Source organism: Oreochromis niloticus, linkage group LG1 (genome assembly GCF_001858045.2).
Source record: "Oreochromis niloticus isolate F11D_XX linkage group LG1, O_niloticus_UMD_NMBU, whole genome shotgun sequence".
Classification (NCBI taxonomy): domain Eukaryota; kingdom Metazoa; phylum Chordata; class Actinopteri; order Cichliformes; family Cichlidae; genus Oreochromis; species Oreochromis niloticus.
The window spans coordinates 36,605,637-36,633,340 of NC_031965.2; the positions used below are offsets into that span (position 1 = coordinate 36,605,637).

At 37.9% G+C, this 27,704-nt stretch overlaps 1 protein-coding gene across 1 annotated transcript in view; it reads left to right on the forward strand.

The window, feature by feature from the left end:
• The first annotated feature begins 4,318 nt into the window (after positions 1-4,318).
• LOC102078972 (neural-cadherin) overlaps positions 4,319-27,704 on the forward strand; it is a 317,842-nt gene continuing 294,456 nt past the window's right edge. The window contains exon 1 of the mRNA XM_019361161.2: positions 4,319-5,842. Coding sequence (XP_019216706.1) covers positions 4,780-5,842 — 1,063 coding nt within the window. The 5' untranslated portion in view covers positions 4,319-4,779. The remainder of the gene's footprint in view (positions 5,843-27,704) is intronic.

Genomic DNA, 27,704 nt, shown 5'->3' on the forward strand with positions numbered 1-27,704 from the left:
TGTGATAATTCTTTCAGTTAAAGCTGTGTCATGTTTAGAACTGGATTTTTGTGGCTGTGTGATGTGGTCTTAATGCTTTTGAAGTATTCGTTAAAAGAAGGCCACCATGAATGAAACTCTTGAAATGTATAACTCACAGTTAGTGTCCATGTTGATGTTTGTTTAAATATCAATAAAAATCAGTCTTAGTGTAACAGCCTGGTGAGATATTGTTAATTTCCCAACTCTGGGAGTAATAAATATCCTGTCTTGTCTTTGTCTCAACACCATGTACAAATACTCCATTCTTAAACAAACAGTTTATAATGAAAATGAATAACGAATGTGTTTAAATTAGAATGTTGTAAAGCTTATATTTTGGTATACTACATTCCATCATTGTGACTTATCCTCTTTAAATACTGGAAATTCACAATGAACAAGTTAAATCCTTCACTTAGTTTCTGAGATAGCAACAAAATCAAAAGTGTGTATTGTGTTTTGTGTAATTGTATTACCACAATTAATTTACTAACACCTAATGAATATGCCTGGACCTGTGAGTTATAATAGGGAAAAAACACAGGAACGAAATCTGTATTTTTTCAAATAAATGTTTACTCTTACCTCTACACTTACTTTACTATTACCTCTTCTACAGTCAGTGACTTTAATGACAAGTTTCAAGTTTTCTGACTGATTACAAAAATATCACTTGTGAATCTATGGTATCATCTTAATCTGATACCACACAAATACAAACAGACGTCATGATCCTGGTTATCGTGAGAGCTTTTCCGTCCTACATTTTGTTGATACCATCACAAAGCTATATTCATTCTAGCAGTTACTTTCAGTTAAATGAATGATTGTACCAATCAGCATGTTCCACCATTAGCATGAAAACAAGCATGATTTTTTTTCAATACTCATAACAATAAGGTGTTTGTATTATTTGACTGTTGAAAATGATCATTAATTTCTTTTGACTGCTTAAAAAAATAATAAAGCTTTATATGTACTTGAACTGTTTTAAACATTTATGTTTTCGGTAAGAAAGAATCAACTTGAAACTGGGTGATAAAAATGTGTCAGGGGTGTCAGGGAGATGTAACATGTGCACTAACGTTGACTTAGTTTGTGCTTTGTTAACATGTGAGAAATCGATAAATAAGAACTGTTTTATTATTTAAAAAAATATGAACAAATATGATCAAATTTCTTTTAAATAGAGAAATCTTGTATGAAGCATTTCAAGTAAGACATTTTGAAGGTCTCCGGATTGGTCGGTTGTTGTCACCGTGATAATGCTGAAGACAAGTAACTGAGGATGACATGTTATCCTTTTTTGAAAATTATTTCTAAAGGGTCCAGTGAATCTATTTTGAAATGTTATGACTAGTCTGAGTATTGCTCTGCCTGGCAAACCTTCTTCTTAACTGTCCTGAAGTAAAGTGCTACCACAATCACAGCATTTCAGTGCAGCGAATGCTTCAAAAATCCCAGTTTAATAACAAGTTTGTAAACGTGTTGTTTGTCAGATAATTTCAGTGCTCGTCTCTTCAAATGCCCATTGGCTTCCTCACTGGAATATGTGACTTTTCAAGAGACATCATCTGCTGAAAAGCTGTCTGTAATACTGACAGGCTCAGTATTGCGATATGAATAAGCAAACAGTTACACGGGATGCTTTATACATACTGAGTTTTATTTCAAATCCAATTGATGCACATAGACACAAAGAGATGAGAGGAAGAGATGATTCAGTCTGGTGCTCACTGGGCCATTGTCACTGCCACAGTGGGGAATATTACTCCGTAGTCAGGCTTAACATCTGACCAAATCTATCTCTGTCTGCAGCTCTTTCTCTCTCTCTCTCTCTCTCTCTCCCTCTCTCTCTCGCTCTCGCTCTCTCTCTGTTTGTTTTTGCTTTGAAAATGTGTTTCTGAGGAAACGCCTCATATTACAATCATATTATTGCATGAGTATATCAGCCCTTATTTTGTGTATTGATATATTTTAAATTATCAATATGACAAAGGAGGAATCCATCTTAAACAACCTGATACAGAGCAAAAATAATTCAATATGGGCTAAAGCTCGTGCACATTGTTAAAATAAAATACAGGATTTATCAAGTCCAGAATCATACATAAAAGAAACATAATGAAACTGCTTTATTGATGAACTGTGGTTAAGTAATGGCCCAATAAGCAATCTGAATTCAACAAGTCTACCTGAGTAATATAATTGTTACTCAGAGGGAGCTAATACTGCCAGTGTGTCTACTGTGCCTCTTATATAATGGTACCTGGGGTAGGCTCCAGCCGCCACTGGATAAGCAGTTAAAGGAATGAATTGGTGGAGATGGAAAATCAGAATGTCGAGGTCAAGATGACCTCTCAGCAACAAAACAAAAACAAGTCTGTTTGGTTTTTGTTTGTTTTTTAATCCAGCATTTCTGTATGCTGGTATATATTTTCTTGAAAACATCCATCCATACCCCGACCACATTTCAGACACACTGCCTTACACTCTCGTTCATTAGCATAGTTAAAACTGATTCGCAGACTGACAAGCTGTAATTAAATAGAACAATACAAAAATAAAAGCAACATAAGGTAAAACGCAAAATATAAAGTAAAATATAATAAAATATAACTACACTAACACAATTCAAGATTCAGGGTTCATTTCATAAAATAAGAGCAGTGAGTAAAATTAATAAAATACAGAAATGCTTTAATGTTTAAATGTGATCTGTTTCACCATTTGTGTGCACCTCCTCTGCTCCCCACGGAGATAAAGTGAAGAAGACAGGTGATGATGATGCTTGAACTGATTACAACTCATTACATTACTTTAAGTGCAATAAAAGTTTCTTTTAGTTTTCACAAAGGAGCTGTCCAACGTGTCCAGGCACTATGGAATTTAGTCTTTTTTTTTTCCATAACTTTTTCTCTGCTCTGACCCACACAGACAACAACTTCTATTTTTGTGCTCTGGCTTTTCAGCATGTCTCACTCCATTCACCAGGAAAACTTGGTGGATGAGTGAGTGTGGCTGGAGCTGATTGGTGAAGGAGGGACCATATTGCATATTTATGTATAATAATCTGTAAATGAAAATCTGATGATTTTTTTTTATTTATGTATTTTTGCATCAACATAGATTCATTTGAGGGGCTTGAGTTGTTTGTAGTTGTGTGTTTCATTAGGAGAAAACAATTAATGCAGACAAGGATACAAGCTGTACATTATTTACACTCATCACAGTTATTTGCTAATTCCTGGGGTGTTATTTAAACTTGGCATGATGATTATTTTTAGGTTAAATACCTCATTGTTGTCTGTGGTCAGTTATGAATAGATTGGGTGTATACCCCTTAACATTAACAAGGGTTTTAATTCTAGTTACACTGGAAAGTGAATTCACCTTCACATTCTGATGTTAGATTTTATGCTAAACACCAGCCTGATTGAATTTATGAACACAGTTTTTGTGTGTGTGTAAAGCCTTAAACTTGTGTTATCCAAGGACTGCTGATGTGAAACTTTTAAAACTGCACAGGTTGCAGTGTTTTAGTGAGTGGGAGTTCAAACAGCACAAAAGCACACAGAAGACCGGGTGAAATAATGACCGTGCCCTGGATCCATAAACAGCTCAAATTTATTATCAGGAATCTACATGAGTGCTGTCAGTTTAGTAGTGAATGATATGTGACCAAGAGACAATATGAGTGAAACCTGATAAATATAAGGGAATATAATATTTGGTCAATGTTATATTAAAGCGAACTGTTCTCATTTCGCTGGAAACTTGCCCACAACATTCACAGACCCCTAGGGACTAAACAAAAACACAGTATGAGATGAACACGCTCAAACGGGCCACTTTTCTGTGACACAAAGACAGCTCTTGAGTCTTTCTGAGTCCTTTCCAGAAGCTGTAAGCTTTTCTTCTCTGTTTGCCCCTCTGGAGACGTTTTAAAATGATCGATTTTTACATTATTTTAATCCAGTGGACTGACGTGTTATTGGAAAGAGGAGTGATGGATATGGATGTGCAAGACTGGGCATTGATCACTGGGAGAAGGGAGGTCGGGTCGTTTCCCCGAGGATCCCCCTGACACGCACATATTTGCTCGCTGGTGGAGAGTGTTTATGCGCGTGAGCGCGAACACGCGTTAATTCGATACGGTGCTGCTTTACCGAGAAGTTCATTTCCTATAAGAAATCTGTTGCCGCCGTATATCATTGTAACAGATAAATTTACCTGGTAGCTTTGGCACTGCATGCGTAAAACAGCCGGTTCTGTGTTATATCCTCCTGATGACCAAAGTCTCATCAGCAGATCTGATGCAAAGAAAATTGATTTTCCTCCCTGTAATAAGTGAGCTCCACTTGGAAAGCAGGTCTCTGTGCGGCTGTGTGCAGTTTGCAGCAAGTGGAGGATTAGGTGTGATGCTCATACGGGATCGCTGAGGATCAGCGCACGCAAGACGGAGTGAGAAAGCGTGCAGAGGTAAGCGCGTACTCGAGCTGTAAGCGTTTTTTTTTCCTGGAACGCGCACAGACAGACAGCGCTGCTGGTGAGACGGCAGACCGAGGAGGGCAGGAGAGAAGAAGGACGCACAGCGCAAAAGCGTAGAGACAAAGTTCTCCTGCATCGAGTTCAAATATGGTGCCAACAAATATGTGCGCTACAATTTCATGAAAGTTGAAGAGACGCATCCCACCGGCGCACACATGGATTTATGTGAGGCGCGTTAGTGCCGTGGAGCCAAAGAGATATCCAGTCATGATTTGGGTCGCGGTTTTACCATTTTTTATTTCGTGCGCATTCGGGAACAGGACCGTGGAGCAGGTGCCGTTCTTTCACGGCCATGTATTTGAGAACTCGTCCCCGGGCTGCCGGGTCAACGGACTGAGCGTCCCATTAAAGCGACTCAACTCGGAAAGGCTGTGCGGTGCCGGGGAACCCAGCTCGGCGGCAGCGCATCTCAAACTCCTGGGAGAGGGCAGCGAGAATTTCCGTGTCTTTGCGCACCACAAACGGGGACATATTTTACTGAAGACTTCGAGGGTTCTGGACAGAGAGGAGCGTGCCGAATATGCGCTAGGTCTCGGTTTGTGTTGTGGTCAATGCGCGGGACTCTCCCGGGAAGAGGAAGACGCGTCTCCACTAGTGGCTGAGGTGGCGTCCATCAAGGTGGACGTTTTGGACACCAACGATCACCAGCCCACTTTCCCCGGAGACGATGTGAAACTGAGCCTCGATGATGCCACTGCGCTCCGCACGGCGATCTACACGGTCACCGCGCGGGACGATGACAGCGGCAAGAACGCGGAGCTCATCTACTTTGCTCTGCCCAGAAACGGGAGTTTCTACGTGGTGCCCAAAACTGGTGACATCCTCCTTGTCGACTCCATCCTCGGCCTGGATGAACCTATTAAATTTGAAGTGTTTGCCCGGGACCGGGGGTGGCCACCTCGCACAAGTCAGGGCATAGCAGTGGAAATAAATCCACGGCAGTGGCCCGTGGCGCCCTCACTGAATCCCCAACCGGGGAAAGGGAAACCGAAATCGCAAGAGAAAGTACCAGCGAGAAAGTCCAGGTCAGTACTGGAATCAGACAGCCCAGTTTTAATCAACGTGTCCGAGGATGCAGGGATCGGTTCAGTGGTGATGAACCTGAACCCGGTGAGGTTTCAGTCGGCCACGTTTGAGCTGGTTGAGCCCGACGTAGAGAGCTCACCGGTCAGCGTAAGCCGGGACACCGGGGACATAATCATAACTCGGAAACTGGACCGAGAGACTGAGCCTCTAGTGGAGATCACCGTCAGAGTGCAGGATAAAAGAGGTGAGCAAAAGGCGATTTGCACGTGTGTGAGTGAGCAGCCCGGTCTGTGGATGTGTGGCAGCGAGAGGAGGGGAGAGAGAGTGAATCTGCTATTGGACAGGACGGTTTGTATGCGTTCCCTTTGCTACAAGCAGTGCCAAAATCCTAATTTGGACTGAATCTTACTCTTCTATCTTGTGTTTCTCTTCATAATGTAACTTGGTGGAATTTGTCACTTCGTATTGCATGCGTAAATACGCACGAAGATAGAGTGTGCCTTTGCCCAGAGCTTGCATTCAAGGAAGGAAAAGGAAACTACGATGGAAACTGCTCGGTTTAAAATGACTTTCGTTATTTGATTTTAGATATTTGGAAAATTACAAGCTACAGTCAGGGTGTCCTGAAAGCTGGTGGAAGGGCGTGTAGGCTACTTAATTTCTTTGAGGTATGAGGAAAGCCATTCATAACAACTCCACACAAAAACTGTACTGTACTCTACTGTAGAGTAGTCAGTCAGCTCGGACAGGTTTCCTGCTCCTTTGCTGTAGTAAATACTTAACCTTGCAACCTCAGTGTTCAGAAACAGTGAATGGATGTGAGGCCACCTGGAAATGCTAAGGTCGAATGGTGTTTAGACTGAAATGAGTAAAGTTGTAGCTTGCTCTGGGGAGTCTGACTGTAAGCAATGTCAAAGTGTCATGTGTTTACAATCGAGGTTAAACTGGGTGACATTCATCAGTGCTGATGGTGATTCACGTGCTAAGATAAATCAAGGGCTCCATGAATTTGTGGGGTGCCAGCAGCGACAGTTGCTGGGATGTCAGGGGAGAAGCAAGTCGCGTAACGGCCATCGTACCAGCAGGTTAATTATCACCTGCGGACAGAAAAGAGCAGATAGACTGAAAGTTAACAAGCAGCCAGATTCACATTAATAAATGCATATGCAAAGGGATGAAACACAGAACTGAATATTATACTCAGTGCTGTGGACCAGACTTCAGAGTGGAAAAATATTATCATATATTAATTAAAAAAAAGAAAAAAGTCTGATATTGAGTTTGCACATCTATCTGTGTATTTATCTTTCTGTCTGCCTTCATACATTTACTGGAAACCCATTTGTTCCATTAAGACCAGTTAACAGCATTTGACTGGAGAAGAGACCCAATCAATGTGACCTATTGGTGTTGGTAATGTGAGCTATCCTGATGCAGAAAATAAGCTGAGCCTGCTCCTGGCACACAGCGCTAATTTAAACTGCCAGTAACTATCCACAATGCTGGCTATTTGTCAGAACAATTTCCTTTTGAAATCATCAAAACAGACACTCTGGGATCTGTCAATCTATGATTTTAGTGCTAATTTACAGCCTTACAGCTATATATATATGTGTGTGTGTGTGTGTGTGTGTGTGTGTGTGTGTGTGTGTGTGTCTATCACGCATGCATAATGCTGTCATGTGTGCATTACAAACAATCATCTTCATGTTTTAATTGCATTGTCTACTGAATGCATATCCATACACATGAGTTGTGTGTATACCTCAGAGAGCCCAGCCTTTCTCTGCAGGCATGAAGCGCAGCTGCTACTAAAGCCATTGTTAAACCACAGAACAAGCTTCTTTTCAACCACATTAAGGCAACCAAATGTTGATAAAAACAAAAAAATAAATAAAAATAACAAGCAGGATTTAATCCAACATGCCACGATTGACACTACTTACCTAATACTAATACTACAGGTCTTTTTCATGCTGCCAAACCACCTCTGACCCTGTGACAGTAACATGGGCTTGCTGGGGGTGTCCTGTGGTGTCTGGCACTGGCAATTTGGCATCTGATCCTTTGGGTTCCATCAGTTGAAGGGTGAGGCACTGATTGAGCTAGTTCCAGTGAATCTCACCCTTCCTCGATCAGACTGGGGAAACACTTTGAGTCATTTGTTGGCTTCCTTTAGCTGGTCTTGAGCAATATTTTTTTTAGTTACATGGGCCAAGTTCTCCTGTGGGGGAGGCTTTTGCTGTTGGTCAGTGCCACTGCTGAAGCATGAGGAGAGGGTTTGGGCAAGGGGTAGCAATATTTATGTCCAAGGAACCAAAAACTTCACTGTACAATGTTATATCAGTGCCAGACCCTCCAGCTGGTGTATGTTCATGCATACACAGGGAGCATTTAGAAATTGCAGAAACAATACACTACAAACTTCACAGAGTTGTGTTATCAAATGTCTTAATGCAACAATAGCTATACCTCAATAACTAATAATTAAAGATTTTAACAGTACAGTGCCTGGAAATTTAGCTTAACCACCAGGGGTCTCCACTGGTCCTTGACATGAATTTGATTCCAAGACTTATCAAAAATATTAAGACTATTTAATGCATTTTAAAAAATTTTCACCAATAAGTTTCCCCTCAAATAAAGCAAAAAAGCAATTTTCCCAAAAAAGTGATAAATGCTAAAAAGCATGAGACAACTTATATGGGAAAGTATGACAACTGAGTCTTTAAGAGTAAAAGTTTATTAAAGTTGAATATTTTTGGAGTATCTCTTTAACATTTTGAACAATCCTTGCACACTTGGTATTCAGTTCAGCAAAAAAGTAAATATAATGCCATGCAGTAAAACTTAGATTTCAGATAGATTGATAGGAGTCTTGACATTAACCTTTAGTGCATTGTACATAACTTTTTAAATTAAAGAAAGAATCACTTTAACTGTCTGATGAAATGTGTTAGTAGCTGATGTTTCCTCCCTTACAGGCTGTCAAAAGTTAAACTAGTTTCATCTTTCCTGACAGGCAACTAGAAGACGTTATTATTATTATTATTATTATTATTATTTACAAATTAGCAGGCATCAGACACGTATAGGAGACACTTTGCAAAAAAAAAAAAACTCTAACCATTCTTGTCAAGAATGAATTGGTGGAGGGAGAATGAAACAAAGCAATTTTTTATTTTTCATTTTTATTTAAAAGATGTAAAACTATGCATAAGAGGTGGCGACAGAAGCGTCCCCTGTATTTTTATGAAATGAAAAGTTTGTTGCGTGGAAAACACTTGTGTTGAGAAGTCGTCTACTGTGAAGCAGTCAGAAAAAGTGTAAAATGGTTTAGTGTATTTGAAGGCTAAAGGATATCTAATGTCGATTTTATGTGATCAGATACTCCTCTGTTAGTTTGGCTAATTGATTCCTGGACGTCCTTTGGGTGCAAGTATATTTGAATTTGATTTTGTCTAACAGACTGTAAGTTAAAGCAAATTTTTAGTGAGAGGATAAGCACGGATGTTGCGTAAATGGATGGGGCTTAAAAAAGCCTAAAAGCTTTTATAAGTTTGACTGAAGAGGAAGAATGGAGGGGCCTTGAAATACATAACCATGATCTAACTGTTTACTGCTACACGCTAAAAGACAGCAAGTTATCATCTGTGGGTTTAGCAGTGGGGGAAGAGGCTGGATCACCTCAGAGTCTCAAGCGCGAGGAACGCATCATCAGTTCAGTTGTTGGTGGCTCGGCTGAAGTCTTTTAATCCGTTTGGAGTGGAGAGTCCTGCTGGAGCCACGACCTCCCTCCATCTGCTCGCATTATCCCTGTAATCCCATCTCATTCTCTCTGTCTGTCTCTCTGTCGCGCACTTCTCTCTCCTCTCTGTGTCTCTTTGCTCTCTTACTTTCTCGTTCTTATTTTCACTCTCACTCCAGGGATTTAGGTTTGAGTGGAGGCTCAGTTTAAGACTGTGAGGGAGAAAGCTTCTGACATGATTCTTCGAGGGACAGACGTGTTCTTTTTGGGAGGGGGAAACCGAAAGCCTTGTGTCAGGATCTGAGATAGTGTTTGTGGTCCGCTTCACAAGTGCTGCTGAGCTTCCACAGTGTTAAGTGTGTGTCTGCTTGTATTACTCATGTTGTGTGTGTGTAAGCAAACAAATCAGTTCACACAATCACATTGTGAGATTTGTTTTTCTTTTGTGGTGGATGATCACGGAGCTGGCATGCTTAAGATTAGGGTAAATCTCCATGGAATGAATAAAAATCAGTGGCATGTCCTCCTATATGACAAAAGTTACTGGTTTCCTTTCCATGCACAGCTGCTCTTCATTTCAAACAAGATAATACCACTCCCCGCTTTTATTTTCCCAACATAAACCGTGTGTGGGCTCGAGTTTGATATCCCTAGCCCCTCATTTTCACAAGTCGTTTAATACTGTGCCAACCCCTATAAGAGCACCAAGTGAGTAGCCCATTAATTTTCCCCAGAGGTTCTTCCTTCGTCTCTAAAACAGCCAGTATGAGACTGTTCTTTGACTGCAGTGACTCCTGTTGGCACAATGATTAATGAAATGATTAATTTGATTAATTAGTCAAATGATTAATTTGGTTAGTCATGCAGAAGTTCTTTTTCTATCTTTATAGTTTCTCCTTCCACCACATTTTTCGTGTGCCACCTCTGATTCTCTTCTCCTGCCTGAACTAAACGCCAATATCCTCCATAATTTACTTAACTAATGCATCATCGGATTTACATTTATTTGTTTTTGTTCATTGTATTAATTTTTGACTTTTTTGTTTTTGGTGTATTCACATATTTGTTTCATTATATTACATTATTTCTTGTTGAACTATATCATTGTACTTGTTTAGGCTACATCAAACGTTACAGAGGGGAACTCTGTAATTATTATTTAGCGGGGGTTGCTCTATATGTTACAAGTTTCAAACTGGCCAACATATGTCTACCCATAAATATATTAGCAGCCACTGGCAACATATATATCCACCTAAATAAGAAAAAAGGAAAAAGATATGACCATAAGTTCACATATTAAATTTTTTTAAAATAAAGTATCAAAAATATGTATTTCAGGCCTGATTTTAAAACTAATATTTAACAACAGTATGCAGTTTTTTGTACTTGATTGTTGATTTAGCCACCTCTAATGTTGGTGCTATTTATTTGGCTTTTTCAGCCTAACGCTGGTCCACGTCACTTCCAGTAAGACCTTCATATCAAAGGTTCAAATGAATAATTACTAAATGCAAGCTCAATCTTGGAATAAACTCCAGATCTTTTTCTTTTTCATTCATCAGTTACACTTGATTTATCTAAGTAAATAGTTAAACAATCATAACCTTTTTCATATGATACAATAAAATAGAAGTCTTTTTCATTAGGCAATTTGCACTATTAAATTACTCATCTAATCTGTGTCAAAGGTTTATTACGATCTTGAACATTTTGCAATTTTCTGTAAGTTTTTGGTAGAAATATTACATAGAGGGAAAATAAATGCCAGGAAACAAAACACTTCAAACCAACTTTACTCATACAGCTTTCATTTCTATGTAGCGAGAACTAGCGCCATTTTGTCTTCGTAATGTTTTCTAGGGAATTTTGATTCAGTGCGTGTCTGCTTTTGTGTGTTCATCTGTGCGTGCATGCATGGGATTTTAGTTAATGAAGAGAAACAGCTGGCTTTAATCAAGAGAACTCCAGATTTCTGTCACTCTCCACTAAGCCAAAGACACACAGATAAACATAAATGCAGATATATGAGCAAAAAGTGTGTCAACACAAAGGCTAAAATAAGCTGCATTTTTAGGCTGTTTGGTCATGAAAATACATGCGGAACGCATCTCAAAACATACACACACATGCATACACACACGCACGCACGCATGCACGCACGCGCGCACGCACACACACACACACACACACACACACACACACACACACACACACTGTATATTCCTCACAATATCCAACATTGTGATTATTGTGCATTCTGGGTTGCCAGAATAACATTCCAGACAGATGGCAATGAGGGAAGCCTGTTAGCTGCATATGTTACTCATCTTTTGTTTATTGAGATGAAACAGTCTGCATCCATTTGTTCCTTCAAAGAGCATAAATAGCACACACTTGGTCTTCTGTGCACACATGTATGCATGGACCATAAATATGCATGGATGGTTAGCTGACTTAGCCCTCACAAACCCGATGTGACGACACAGTTTTTGCCTTATTTAATTGCATTTTGTTTTCTTACATACATATAAAAAACCACAGAGATGCACAGACAGCCCACAAAGCTCAACTTATCATCCAGAGAGACTGTGGTTTCATCAAGGAGTTACACCATTGCTAAACAGCATCACAGAAGAGACTTTGACAAACTTTAGCTGCTTGGCTTCTTTACCCAATTACTCTCTTCAGCACTGAGGAAGTCCTGTGTTTGTGCCTATAATGTGTACAGTTCATTAAGAAGTTTGCAACATGCTATCAGAGCAAAGCTTCCAAAGCCTGAATTGTTCTTCTTTGCTGCATCACAGGGTCTTGTTTTCTGTGACTGTGATGGCTGGTGCAGAGAAAAACACATAATCTGAGTCAATTTGAGTTTCCTCATCTCACATTTTGATTTTTAAGTGCAGGTCTTTTACTGTCACCAAGGTTTGCCAGCTGCAGTTGCTAGTAATCTCAATTCTCAACTTCAGATGCTGTCAAACGTGCTATACAAGTGATATTTTTTCACAAGCGCAGTTCCCAGGTTAAATAGTTGATATGTAGTGTATCAGCAGAGAAGAGAACGGAAAAGCTCGGTGCCAGTAGATAAGATGAGTAATGGCTCATTAAAACTATTCACAGGTTGTTAAAATAGTAAAAAAAAAACAAATGCAGTGAAGTCAATTTAACACCAAAATAATATATACTTGCTATAAAAAATACAAAGTTAAAATAAACTGTACGAAACATTTTAGATTATTTAACATATCCATAGCTGTGGAAACTGTAGCAGGGTAAAAGTCAAAACTGAAGACACTAAACTAAGTTTGTTGGAATTGAAAATATAAGACAAACTGTAAAAAAATAATAGGAAAATTATTTTCTGGTAAAGGTTTACATGGTGACAGTCTGCTTAATCCAGATTAAAGGTGTTATGTTTGGTAATGAGACCAAAGCTCTCGGTAAACTTAATTACCAGTGCTGTGCATGAATGTGCTCATGTTTTGAGTAAACAGTGAACTGAAAAGAATTTGTTTGCAACTAAAGAATGTGGTGTGGACATTGAACTACACATAGTTAAGCCTAATCAACAATACAGCTTTTCAGCATGGCTAGCCTGGTTCTAAGGACAAATAAGAAAACCCAGCTACTGAATAAAGGAATTTTAGAATGGAAGTGGTATGTCTATGTGTTCCAATAAAAAATAAATAATTCTGACAGTGTTATGCAAATTGTCCCCTTAAAAACAAGTCATCAGGTGTTGATGTTAACAAGGAATAATTTCCAAGCGGCAAGACCGTGACCCAACGACCATAATGTTCCAGTTGTAAACTGATCTGTTTTAGGTTGTCCTACTTTATGTGGTAAAAGATAGACTACTCATATAGGTTTAGCTTGGCTTTTAAAAGTAATCTCTGTGAAGTCATTATAATATGGAGTAATTCATTTACACTGGGACGCAGCAGCGTTTGGGGGCTGCATGGACAGGGGAGCATTGACCATATGAATGTGACGTCTTTTATTTTTTAAATTGTGAACTAAAAAAGTGAACTAGTTAATTGTAATATGGGTGAACTGAACTGTAAAGTAGCTTTTGTGAAGCTTGAACTTGCACAGCACTGCTTATTACACAGACTTGACATCCTTTGTGGTATTGTTTCTCATTACATCTCAAGTCTTGTTATACTGTAATTTACTGTCCTCACAACCTCTGTCGGGCTTTACAGAAGATAAACATGACAGATGTGATTTTCTTTTAAATAGACTTTTCACTCCTTCCACCATCTGTCTTTGCCAGAATCTCTGAAAGCTTTAGCATCATTTGTTCAGTAAGAGCAGCAGCTTCTTCCTGTTTTGTGACACAGACCAGCTCGAGTCGCTTCCAAATCAGACTGCACCGCAGACAGTAAAAGAGGATGCCAAGATTCTCTGAGCGTAGCTGGTTTGTTAAAGGAAGCTGTAGTGAAGTTAATGTGGTAACGATAATCTGTCAAACTCATGTAAAGTCAACCACAAAAAGACTTCAGTTTCAATACAAATGCATTTACCTTTCAGGTACGTTCAAATTCTTTTTTATTTATATAATGTCAATGGTCAACAAGAATCACCTCGAGTCACTTTATATTGTAAAACCCTACAATATTAAAAAGAAATGATTTTATATGCGAGGAGAGGACATTGCATTCAATTCTTACTTTAAGAAGTACCAAAGAATAGAAGCTAATATGGGAGGAATACGGTTTCTGTCTCTAGTCCTAGTTAGTAAACTCATAGCAGCGTTATTGTGCAAATGTATAAATGCTGTCCTATTTCTTTAATGTGCATGCGTAAGGACATGCCCTGATCAGAAATGACTCTATTATTTCCCACAATGTTCCTGGAGGCCAACGTAATGCAATCTAAAGTAAGTATCTGGTTGTATATCATATTTCTTTTACATTTTTAGGACCGAATACAATAACCTCAGTTTTGTCTGAATCTACAAGCAGTCTTTGTGTCTATAAGCCATGTAATTAGTTTAACTAGTTTATTTGTATCATCTGGCATCATGGATAAATAAAGCTAGATATCATCTGCATAGAAATAAAAACGTATGCAGTGTTTTCTAATAATATTACTTAATGGAAATATGTATAATGTAAAAAAGCACTTGTTAATTTTCCAAACACAAAATTAACCCTGTGATTAATTTTGTGTGTGGAGAAGACTCCACGTTTACATGGACACACTGGAATCTATCAAATAGAGATGATCAAACGACTGCAGCACAATGGCTTGTTCTCATCTCTGTAACAAAATATTGTGGTCAGTGGTATGAAATGCTGCACTGAGATCTATCATGACAAGCAAAGAGATGAGTTCACTGTCAGAGGCCAAGTAAATAATTTGTAACCTTTGCTAGTGCTGTGTTTGCACTATGATGCACTCTAAATCATCACTGTAACTCTTCAAATGAACTATTCTTCTGCAAATGATGAGTTAACTGTTTGACACCTACTTTTTCAAGGATTTCTCAAGTAAAAGGAATGTAAGAAATTGGTCGATAATTAGTTAAAAACTGTTGGATTTTTTAAGTAATGGTTTAATTACTGCCACACTAAAAAGCCTGTGCTGCATAGTCTGTTAATAAAGATAGATTAGTCACATTTAAAATTTAAGCATTAATTAATGTGGAACTCCTTTGAACAATCTCGTAGTCAAAACCATCAAGGCACATGATGGTTTAGAGGAAGACATTATTGATGTTAACTCACAAAGATCGATAGAAGAGGAAATGCATTAAAGTTACTGTACTTAATATCTATGTGGGATGGCTGAGAATATTTTTTTCTCTAAAAGTTAAAATTTTATATGTGAAGACATTAATAAAGTCATTTCTACTTAAGGTTTAAGGAATAGTTGTCTCAAATGATTCTTTGTCAGCCTGGCTGCAGTGCTGAAAGGAAACTTTGGACTGTTCCTGTTCCCTCGATCACTGCCGAATAGTCAGATGCCCTAGCTTTATAGAGGGTTTTTCATAGACTTTTATATTAAAGCCATTGTCCAAAACAACATGTTGCAGTTTAAAGTCATGTGAAGATGAACTACACTAACATTAAGAAAGCACAATTCCCTCTAAAGACCTGCAGTCGCTTAATAGTAAAATAAATCTCTGAAAGAAGTTTGTTCTCAAACTCAGCCCTGACTTGCAATCCATTAATGCTGACCCTCATCTTTGGAAAAGCAACTTGACATTAAACAACAAAACATGTTTTATTCCTTAACTTAAAAAAGATTTTCTTTAAATTACTGTTTTTAAGTTGTAATCTTTTTTTTTCCTGCACTGTGACCACAGAGGAATATTGTGGAAATGTGTCAAATAACCCATTATCACTGTGTCCTTCACATCCCTTGGCTTAAGCTTCTTGTACTAATTTGATATATATATATATATATATATATATATATATATATTTGCTTTCTTTATTTAATCCACATAAACTACACTTGTTGTGGAATAACCATACTGTAGCTGTTAGGGTATAAAGTTCATGGGATCTTAAATGCTATTGTGATCATGCTCTGGGGAACCTTAGTGCTAATATTTAAATTTCTTAAGAGTGCTTTTAGTGCAGGAATGCACTGAAGTCAAACTTCTTTACCTTGTAAAGAACCAGAATATCTGTATAAATCTGCTCTGTGTGCAAGTGCTACATATATTTTGTTATCATAAATTATCACCTCAGCTGATGGCATAACATAACAGATATCTTCACTTGAAACTCCACCTGTGTTACCTGCCTCTGTTCTATATTGGTGTCAAATAAATAATTCAACTTATCTATTTTCATTTATTGATTTCACACTTTAGGGTCAGAACATTCACATTTCGAGTTCCGTTTATTGTACAATGAATAGTTTAAGCAATACTCTCGTTTATCACTCAGTGCACCAGGCTCTTATTGCATCAAGAGAAGGTTACTGTGCAGCCGTTTGTCACTGCAGTCTGATTGTTTGAAGATCAGGTAGACAAGATGCACTGGGGTCTAGTGGAAACCAATATAAAGACAACAGGTGAATTGGTTATCTGGTCGCTCTGCTACAGAGTGGTGTAATAATGATGAAGGACAAGGCCTTGCTAGTAAAGAAATACAATGTTATTTCCATAACCGAAGCCCTGGAGACTGCAGCATAAAAGCTTACAGCTGGCAGCTAGAGCGAGGTGATGTACCTGAGAGGCAGAAGCCTAAGGGATAAATGGCCTGTTCGAAGAGTGCAGGTCTGGCTTTAAAAATTCAAAAGGATATATTACCTGAGAGCTGGGTTGTTCAAGTCGAGTAAGAGATGCAGCAGATGATAGCTTTAACACAGCGACAGAGGGACTTGATCATGTTGTAAAAACTCATTTTTAATTCTAATAAATCTAGAAAGCTTGTGATAATTATCTAAGATATGCATGTATAATGCCTGTTTTGACCTCTTTGGACCACTGCGGTTTCATGGGCACCTGTCACAGCTAATGAATGAATAGTTTGACATTTTAGGAAATTAGCCTATTTGCTTTCTTGCCGAGTTAATGAGAGGATCTTTATCACTCTCATGTCAGCCTAATAAAGACAGAGCTATGCATCCAGTAGACAACTTGCACGGCTAAACAGTGGAAGAGTGTGGGAACAGCTTACATGGGTCTATGTGTATATAACAAAATCACCTGTACCTACAGTATAGTACCTTCAGTGTATGTCACCTCTTAAAGCTCTTTAAGAGGAGACTTTTTTTAAAACTGAAAAAAAATAATGTGGGTGTTGTGAGCTAAAATGCTACTGACTATATATTTAGTGGGGAAGCTGTATCAATGAGATAATTCAATTTCAATGTTCTATCCATCTATCTGTCCGTCTGTCCATCCATCTGCCCACCCCACCCTTCTGTCTGTCTGTCTGTCTGGTGACAGTTATGCAAATTCCTGATATTATGACTACTAATTCATTTTCACTGGGAGGACAGACTTTGCTGGAAAGAAATACCTGTGTTGCTGGTTCCCAGTATTAATTTGCTAGTCCATTTGCATAGTTCCACCCCACCCCCCACCCCCCCAAAAAAATCATTATGAATAATTCATTGTAGTTAGCAGCAACAATTTGTGCCAAGATCAACCCCAATTACTGAGTAATAAATTTGATATTTGGCATAGCGCTTACCTTTTTAATGGAATTTCGACTGTTTTACAATGTCACCCTCTGCTCCTTTTTATGCCAGGCTTCTTCTTGTGAGTTACAATCCACCATTTATGTATTTTAATGCGAGTAATATCAGCTGTCTTATCATTTAATAATCAACATATTTCAGTGTTCCTGCAGAGTTTAAATTGCAGTGTTTGATTTAAAGTAATCATCATATGTGGCGTGACTATTAAATAAAGAGCCTAGACTTATTTAAATTGAACCAGTATAAGCCACATTATTCAACAGTCACATTAATGATGTGAACGATCCAAAGTGAGTCAGTAATCCTGAGTGTTGTGCCATAAGTGTAAATATGAAACCCATAATGTGATGTAGTTTTTTGTCTCTTTTATTTTTACATCTTTCCTTCAGTCACATCATATCATCATTTTTAATTAAGTATTAATCAAAAAGCACCTCTGCTGCTTTGTGGCTCTGTAGGTGAAACTTTGATTTTTATGATTTCTAGCAGATATTACATGTTCAGCCTTCATAGCTGTGCAGAAGACAGCAGGTTGGTGTTTTTGGATATGGCTCAACTAATAAAAGCTACAGTAAAATGGGCATTTGGTAAGAACTAATTCAGCCAGGCTTTATTTGTTTGTGCGTATACAACAGGAAGATTCATTTCAATATATCACGGCCTGCCATATGGATTCATTATTCTATATACTTTAAGTAAGGGATTAAATTCAGAGGTAAATGGGAGCAGGACTCAACTCCTCTGCATGTTGTGTAAAATCTTTATTCATTTATTTATTTATTTATTTTTCATTACAACAAACCTTGGCAGATAAATCAAGATGAAATATGGCAAACACTGATTTCTATCATTCTTATTACTGTTATTTTCAAAATAAAGTTGTTGGTTTTAGGAACAAGTGACTCAAAACACAACAATAAGAAGGAAATTAGGATAAGACTCCCATTAATTAATGTCTCTTATTGTTCAAGGAGTTTGGTTTTCATTATTGTGGTAATGGATTTTTGTCTTTTATTTTCCCTTATCTCACAGGTAGAGTTAGCAGTTCAGTTCCTGATGAACAAGCAGTATTTTTTCAAAGCTGGCAATAAGAAAAATAAAATAAATAGATCTAATGCAACAATGTAACACAATGTAATTTGATGTAATGATTTAACTAATATAATGCTGCCACTAGCTTCACTGTTTTGCCAAAAAAATGAAAAACAGCAAACCACCTTTTGAGAACTGCTTCAGTTTTGTTACAGTTGAATAGCCTCTTGTGTAATTTGTACCATCTGTTGCTCCTTCAAAAATGGAGGACAGTTTGGTCCTTGGCCCACATCGTTGGCTGATGAAGCCTTTTCCAGAAATGCTCGATCGCCAGCGAAGCATAACAAGACTACAAAAAAGAACACACAGAGTAATATTTCTTACAAAAAGGCAATAGTGGCTCTCCTAAAATCTCCCCCTAAAATTGTCTTGTAAACATCAGCTCTGGGTATAATGCAGGGTGCTTGATGAATCAGCTGAAATAGCAGATCTAAGGCACTCGTGATAACGAGACTAAAGTGTGTTTCCCCAAACGTAACAGCATTTTCAAACCTATCATCTGTTTATTCAGGTCCAGATCAGGTGAAGTGCCATGGCACATTTACACAAATACTGGGTTGCACTGCAGAGTGCAAATTCTCAAGTGTGCCTCATTTTATCAGTAGAGCCACACAACAGCAGTCTTTTCCCTCAAAAATGTTGAATGACAGACATGCTCTCGGCGTCAGCCAAGGTAACGCATCATTGCTTTTGAAGTCATCATTTGGTTCATATGTTCTCATTCTACTGGAAACTCAGAGTCTGGTCACCTTCTCGATAAAATCTCGGTCTGTATTCTAGACTCTCATTAGTGCAGACAAATCCAACAAGGGATAAAATGGCTTTAGGTTTAAAGCAGCTTCTTTAAACCAACTGGGCTCGAAATGCTTCAGGAGTCTCTGACAGTTGCATCACCTGGGTGAACTTTTATTCTTTCAGCATATGGATATTGCAAACCAAAGCCCATGTAAGAGGTTTAACAGATTTTAGAAACAGTAATAGTGTATCCAGGACACCGATATAATAATGCTGAGGAAACCCCGTCTTTAAAAGATAGTTGATGTTAATATGTCAGTAACTTCTTTCCTCAGTGCCTTCTTCTCCTCGGAGAAGGTTGTCAGCCATGCTTAAGTCATGTTGCCTCTGTAGCTCATTCTTAATTGAAGTGTGCATTGCTGTAATGTGGTGAGAGTAGCTTATTTATTTGTGTGGGTAGAGGCCACAGGGTAGCTTCCTCATGTCGAGCCTTACTGCCAGCTTTTGCTGCAGCGGGATCAATTAATGTCTGCGTGAGTGTGTCTGTGTGTAATTGCAAGTGTGTGTGTGGGAGGGTCAGCACATGTGTGTTTGGATCAAACAAGTATGTGCGCACATGAGTGTGTGTGGTGTAAGACATCTCCCCCCTCCCCCTGTTTAACTGCTGCCCTGCAGCATCTCCTCTAATATGCTGAGCACACAGGAGGGTTCCCTTTTGCTCTTCTTCCTCCTTGTTTCTTTTCTGTTTACAGACATGCAAACTTTCTCTTGCTTTTTTTTCTTTTGTGCATAATTTGAAGTGTTTTTTCCATCTTACATTGTTGTGTCTAGAACGTGAATTAGTGGCACACTGTTCCTTGTGTTTATTCCAAGGCCATCGAACAGCTCGTGTAGTGTATACTGTCTGCTTTGTTTTGCTCACCTAATCCACCAAATCTTTCTTTCTTTATGTTCCTTTTGCCTTATTGCTCCTACATTTTCACTTTGTTTTCTGTCCTGGTTATGTCAAGCACCCTCTTCTGTCTTTTAGCACTATCTCCCCTGCTGTCCTTAGCAGCTGTTTTTAACTATTTTCCCATTTTTCTCTCCCTGTGCGTCCCATACCATTATATTTTTTTTCAAAGCTGTTGGTATCTATGCTTGCTTTATTCACCTTTTCTTCATTTATTCATCCAGAATAACTTTTTTCCAGAAAGAGACACACGTCTTTCTCGCTCTCTCTCTTTCTGTTGCTGCAGCTCACGCTATCAATGTGAGTGATTGTGCAATCCTGCAGCGCGTTAAAGACATGAGGAGACTGTCAAACAGATCAATAGACAGTGTCTGAATACGTCTTCCAACCCTTTTACACACATCATTGAACAAAAACACACAAATATAGAAAAACACATGTCGGAAAACATCCCAGGAATCGCATACACACAATGAAACAAATGCATCAACATGCGTTATACACAGGCAAAAAGAGATGTATGGATTACACAATCATAAAATGTACAAACTTACACTGATATTACAGAGATTTTTTCATTTAGCTATGGATACACATTTAAGCTATTTGTATGGGTCACCAAGACAGGAGCAGTGATCGTTGTGCTTTACAGTGATTGATTTTCCATCTTAACCGGAGGTTCTCAGTTCATCTGATTAAAGACAGACAAGTTGAGAATTACAGATTGGAAGCTACTCTTTCTGACTCTCTCTCACACACACAGACAATAAAGTACTGCAAGTGGCTGATCTTATCTTTGCCCTACAGTTGTGGCCACTGCAAAAAGTAGAGCGACATCACGTACCACAGTGTTTGTCAGCTCATCCCTCAGCTTGAATCTGCTCCAACACAGAGGGTAGAGAGCAGCAGCAGACCAGTAAAATTAGACCTTTGTAATGGCTGCATCTGCAAACAGTGTCTCGATCGTATTTTATAAATTTAGCTGACATTTTTATATCCATTGTGGTTTTGAGTAAGTTCTTTTGAGTGGCCAAACAAGCAGGCGATAGCAAATATGCAAAGGTCAGAGCTGCAGTGGTTTCACAGTATTAGAAAGATGACAGTGAGAATGCTTGCAGGGCAAAATGAGTCGAGACTGAAAATGAAAAAAGGCCCAGAAGGGAGGTACAGGTCAATTTTTGTAGTTTAACTGAGCATGTAAATCATTTAATTCAAATATAATTACAAAAGGTCTACATTACCTCCTAACTGAACCAGCAGTGGGAGTTTGATAGCGATTTATTATGAAAACAGAGCAGGGTAGAAGAATTAGCAGAGGAAATTCTCAGATAATAAACAAGCATTTTTATACCCATTCTGATATCTTTTTTTGCTTAATATGAATAAGCAAGAAGACCATTAAAGACCATCAAAGGGAGTAGTAGCTGCAGCGAAGCAGCACATTGTAATTTTGGTGTTGAGCATTACAGAAATTGTGCATGTGCCAAATTAATATTGCTAGTCATTTTACAAATAAAATAGATAATGTAATAAATAACGTGCCAAGAACAGATGAACATACATTATATTGCCTAATTAAAAATCAAATTATGAAAGCTAAGAATTGTACTTTTCATTTTAAAGTATGTGATATGCTAATAAACCACCCGATGTTTACAGGTTTCTCAGATTATTAATCACAGCTTCACTGAAAGAATTAACCCACAGACATGGAAAACTGCCAAAACAGATCCACTGAGGGGGAAAAAAGTGGCTCTAATAGTCGTCCAACAAGTTTGTTACAAGTCTTAAGTAAAATTATGGAGAAAGAGAATCATTTATTGACAGAATTATAACATGTCTACACATAAACACAGAAGAGAGTTTTCCACAGCTTTTGTTTTGACTCAAATCACAAATAAGGCTGACAGAAAAGAAAACGGTGCTGCTGCTCTTTATAGTAGCATTTGATATAACTATTATTATATTATTATTATTATTATTATTATTATTAGACATTATTATTAGAATCCTGTGGTTTTAAAATATTTTCATTATTATGGTTATTAGCATCAAAAAGCAAACTTTTAAAGAAACCAATGGGATATATATATATATATATATATATATATATATATATATATATATATATATATATATATATATATATATGTGTGTGTGTGTGTGTGTGTGTGTGTATGTGTGTGTGTGTGTGTGTGTGTGTGTGTGTGTGTGTATGTATGTATATGTATGTACATCCTGTAATATTTCTAATATTACAGGATGTACATACATATGTAATATGTATGTACATAATATTCTTTCTATTAAATAGTTCTAACCAATTTAATAGAAAGAATCTGGTTTTAAAAGTTTGCAGTTACACTGCATTATTGACTTGGCTAGTATAATGTAAAACAAAGCATACTTTTATAAAATTTATATTCCAGTGTAGACATACAAGATTATTCTACCAGACAGGCTGCATGTGGATATTTTTATTACCCAAAGCAACGGATGAGTCTGTGATGGATCTTTATGTTAAATGTTATATCGTGTTATATAGTGTTGTCACGGCATGTTTGTCGGTTTTTGTCTTTGAAAAAAAATCATATTATATACATGTGTATCCAACCCAGTATCAGGGCAAAGCAGGTAATAGACACGCCAGTCCATGTTAAGCTTAGAGTTTATTTTACAAAAACTAAAGCATAGACAGATTGGTTGTTATTTCAATTAAATACACTGTAATCTATATTATTTGGCAAATAAATCTATTAAAGATGCTACAAAGATGCATAAAATCCATGCAAATATTTCAGAAAATATTTTTTCAGACTCACCTATTCTTAATTCAGCCATTCACACCGACTGAATAATTTTGCAGAACAAATTACCAGGTTTTATTTTTTGATCCAAGATCAATTTTTCCAGTCAAATAAACAGATCTGACCAATCAGACCACTGCATTTGGCAACAAGCGCGCTGTAGCTCAAAACATTGAATGTACAAATAGTAAAGTAATACTATTCTACCTTTGGCACACATCTCTCTGAAATTACTTCTCTGCCTCCTCAGATGTGGTTTCAGCTGTGCATGCAAGAGCCCAAACTGCTTCACTGACATCCTAAAATATGTATGAAAAATGTATGATAAAGCTTCACTTACTAGATCAAACCATGAAAATCTCCATGCTTAGAGATATTAGTTCACCAGCTTTATAGCAACTTCATACTGTTATAGTGCATTTTTCTGCAAGTAGGTGTACATCTATATGTTAAATTTCGAGTTTCGTGTTGTTTATTTGCAACGTGCACATTGTGTAATGACCTTTAATCCTGTGTAGTTTTAATTCTATACAGTTATTATTAAGGGGTAAATCAGCTCTTTCTATCTGATAGAAAAAGATTGATTTTCTGGTGTAAAGTTGGACATTTTATTATAGAAATCTATGGGGATGGACTCTCTTGTAAGGTCTGCATCAATTCAATACCATTTTATTTATATAGTAATATAGAAATATATCAAGGCACTTTAGTTTGTAAGGTAAAGACTCTGCAATAGTGCAAGAAAAACAGAGAAATCCCCAGCAATCATATGACCTCCTATTAGCAAGCACTGTGGCGAGTGTGGGAAGGAAGAACTTCCTTTTAACAGAAAGAAACCTACAGCAGATGCAGGGGAGGGAGGGGCAGCCATCTGCTGGGGTGTGTGGATGAAGACAGGACAGAAACATGCTGTAAAAGAGAGACAGAGATTATTAATAACTAATAATTAAGTGCAGAGAGATCTATAAACACATAGTGAGTGAAAGGGGTGACTGAAGAAGAACATGTGGCAATTTAAGAAACTACATTTTTGGTCTTTTAAGCAACTTCATTTCCCAGCCTTTCAGGTTGCCATTTGGTCACTTACCTTTTTTTCTTCAGCTGCCCTTCCTATGGCCTCCAGTATCATGTGGGGCTTTTCATCTCAAATCACTGAACTATGATAAGCTATGAAGGGGAAATAAAGGATAATAACCTCCTGGCTATGTTTCCACCACAAGATGTGCACAGTAATGTTATCCTGATGCAAGGTTGATGAAACTGCAGATTTAGTGTCTTGAATAAATCTTCCAATTATGTTTATTTCAGACTGTGATTTACATCACAATGCACATCTAAGGCCAACATCCAGACAAAACAGGAAGAATAATGACTAAAGTAATTTCATGTCCTCTTTACTTGAAGACAGAGTAAAGCTGTGGAGATAAAGAATGAGCTCAGACTTTTTACTTCCAACTTTTTCTAAACTTACTGTAGTATCTATAGATATTTTAGAGAGATTTTGAAATTTTCTGTAATTGTCTTTAGAAATAATTCTCCAGAGCAGGCAGAATGCAGAAATTGAGAGCAACAGTGGTTGAGAGTGTGCAGGCAGGTAAGTATTCCAGAAGTCAGACAGAGCAACAATGTAAGGAAACTGGAGGTTATTAGTAAGGTAAGCCCAATGACCTCAATGGAGGTGAAGATGATCTAGTGGAGATCTGCTGCTCATCCTGCCTTCAAATATTTCAGGGGTTGATTGTTATCATTTGGAGCAGGTGTGAGAAGGATAGACCCCAGAGCAATTATGCGCCCAAAGGCAGCTCCATAACTCCACCTGAAACTCAGAGATTCATTAGAGGAAAAAAAAAAAGGCAAAAAATAGCCCAGCCTGCCTCAGCCATGACACGACGTATGACAGATTAAGCATCTCAAAACAGCTTCTCAAAGGATGAACCAGTGTTGTGGCTACACATAACAGACAATTTGGCAAAGAACCAATTTAATATCTTTAGGCATTTAGTGCAACAGCCTGCAAATACTTTTTATCATTCCTATAATTTTGTTCAAAATTTAAAAAATTCAAAAAAACCCACTGTTTTACAGGCATAAAGTTGCATTTTTGCACCAACAAGGCAATTCACAAAGAAAACGGCATATTTTGGCATGGTGTGCAGTCTGTCTGTAAAAGAGTTTTAGGAAATTGGACAAAAAAATGTCTACAGCAGATGAACAGTACAGTGAGTGTTCACAGCCATCTGTAAAGCAGGGTGGAGGTTTTGTCAGGTTTAGTGTTTCAGATGGTGGTTTTGAGGTATCTTGTCAAAATCAATGGAATTACGAATGCAGTAAAGTACCATCAGATTTCGATCCATCATGCAATACCCACTGGAAAACATCTGATTAGCTATGGTTTCAGTTTTCATGATGATTCCAAACAAAACTGTCAATACAGCAAAAGCATGCATGGATTAAAAAAAAAAACTACATTGGAGTAGGATCAGTCATTGATTGGCCTCCACAGAACTCAGACCTGAACATTGTTGAAGCAGTGTGGAATCATCTTGACAAAATAAAGCCAGCCAACATCCAAAGAAAAGCTTTGAATGTCCTTCAAGAAGCCTGAAAACTGTTCCTAAAGATTACGTCAAGAAAATACCAAAAATCTGTTCTAAAGACAGTTAGGACTATCTTTGCGTTGGACAACAAAGTCATACCAAATAGAATAAAATGTTACAATTTTCTATTATTGCCTTATACAGTGCTGTTGATGGAGGTCTGTATGTTTTAATAATCAACTGCACCTACTTACAATTATCCTAGCAATATATTTGCCAAAGAAATGAGGGTTGGCTCAAATCTTTTGCATAGTCTACATAACAGCCTCAGTTGAATCTCTGCAAGCTGGTCTACAGAAAACTGGAGGGCCTCACAAAAGTCTCTCAATGTAAGGTTATAATAAGGCTGTAATAATTTAGGAGATACTTAGTGTTGAATCTGTTTAGTCAGTTCTCTAAATGTTTACTGCATCCTGAGGCAGATAAGCCGCAGCTGAAACAACCTGTAGTTCGGGACTTTTATGTGTCCCTACGAACTGAGATGCATGTACTCCCACACTATAGACCACATAAAGAAGCAGCAGAGAAACATTGCAATGGATTTCCACCAATGGTCGTTTTGTAGCACTGCATTCACTCCAGATACTGTGTCTGAAACTGAGCTGAACTCTACGGTAAAAATGTACTGACTATCTTTTAAGTCAACTGAGAGACTATGCACGCTCAAAAAAAAAAAAAATATTGGCGCATTATGTTTATGTTTAGCCCTGCTTTAGTTTCTAAATCTTGTGAACAGACGCAGATGCAGAAAAATATATTTATGAAGCATTTCCTTCAGCAGTACTCATCTGTACCTCTTGCAGTCCCAGATGTGCACTTAACATGAAGCAGAGGGACAGGAAGTGTCATAAACGATTCACGGACAGCGCACTGAAGGTAACTGAGACGGAATCTGCAGTAAAGCACTTTTGAGACCTGGGAACATGAGAATTATTCCCAGATTTCAGATGTAAAATATTCACTTAAAAGAATACTCCACTGAATCATCTTCTGAAAAGTTTGAAGCATGCTGCTCTGTGGGGAGTGCTGCCTTCCTTTAGATTCGATTTATAGAAGTTCCATTGGATTTAAATGGCAGCCCAGAGTCATTTGCTTAAATCAGACATAGGGCTGTTTGATCACAGCAAAAATCATAATGATCATTATATTGGAAATCTGTATTTTATTTAAATACTGATTGTTTAATGCCATTATGCTCATATACTGATGACATTACATGGATATGCTCAAAAACAATCTTTGAACAATGGTTTTTATTAGAACTTTTAATATTATTTAACACAAAATCAAATTGAGGTTGTGGGGAAGAGATGACTATAGATAGAAGAGTGAGAACCAAACCACCAGCCTTCACCACTGGAGGTCTGCAGGTATACATGGAGGCAGTGAGAGGCCCACGTGGCAGTGGATTTGCATGTCTCAGAGAACCTGCATGTTAGCCAGAGATGTAGAGTGCGATCCACAGAAACTATGTGGCAACTTTTTTGAAGTTTCACGTTGTTTTTTTCTTTAAGAAGTTGGCTACACAAGAAAAAGTTAATTGCCTTTCATTTTAGCAAATGCCACAAAGAAACATATGTTTGCATTATAACAAGATGACCTCCAGCAGATATGCTAATTATGATTCTTGCTGATGGCAGCAGTGAAAGTATGATGTTTTTCATCATACAGAAGGAGGAGGTCAGTGGGGTTGAATGAATGTTTTATTGACCCATCTAGCCACCCCACCCTTTTAGACTTTGTGTCTCCATAACAGGACTAGTAAGAAACTAGTGTATACTGTATGTATATGTGCATATAAACACTCAGTCTTTGACTATTTCTTTTATTGGCTCTTACCCACCTGTAGTTACTTATGAAGAGCAGCCAATCGGGCAAAGGAAAGGGTAGTAAACTGATAGGCTGCACCAAGGCCCAGTATAAGGTAAATATCAAGTATCAATCAAAGCTACCCTAATGCAGTAGCTTTAGAAGAGAAAGATTTAAAAATAAGCAAAATACATCCCCTT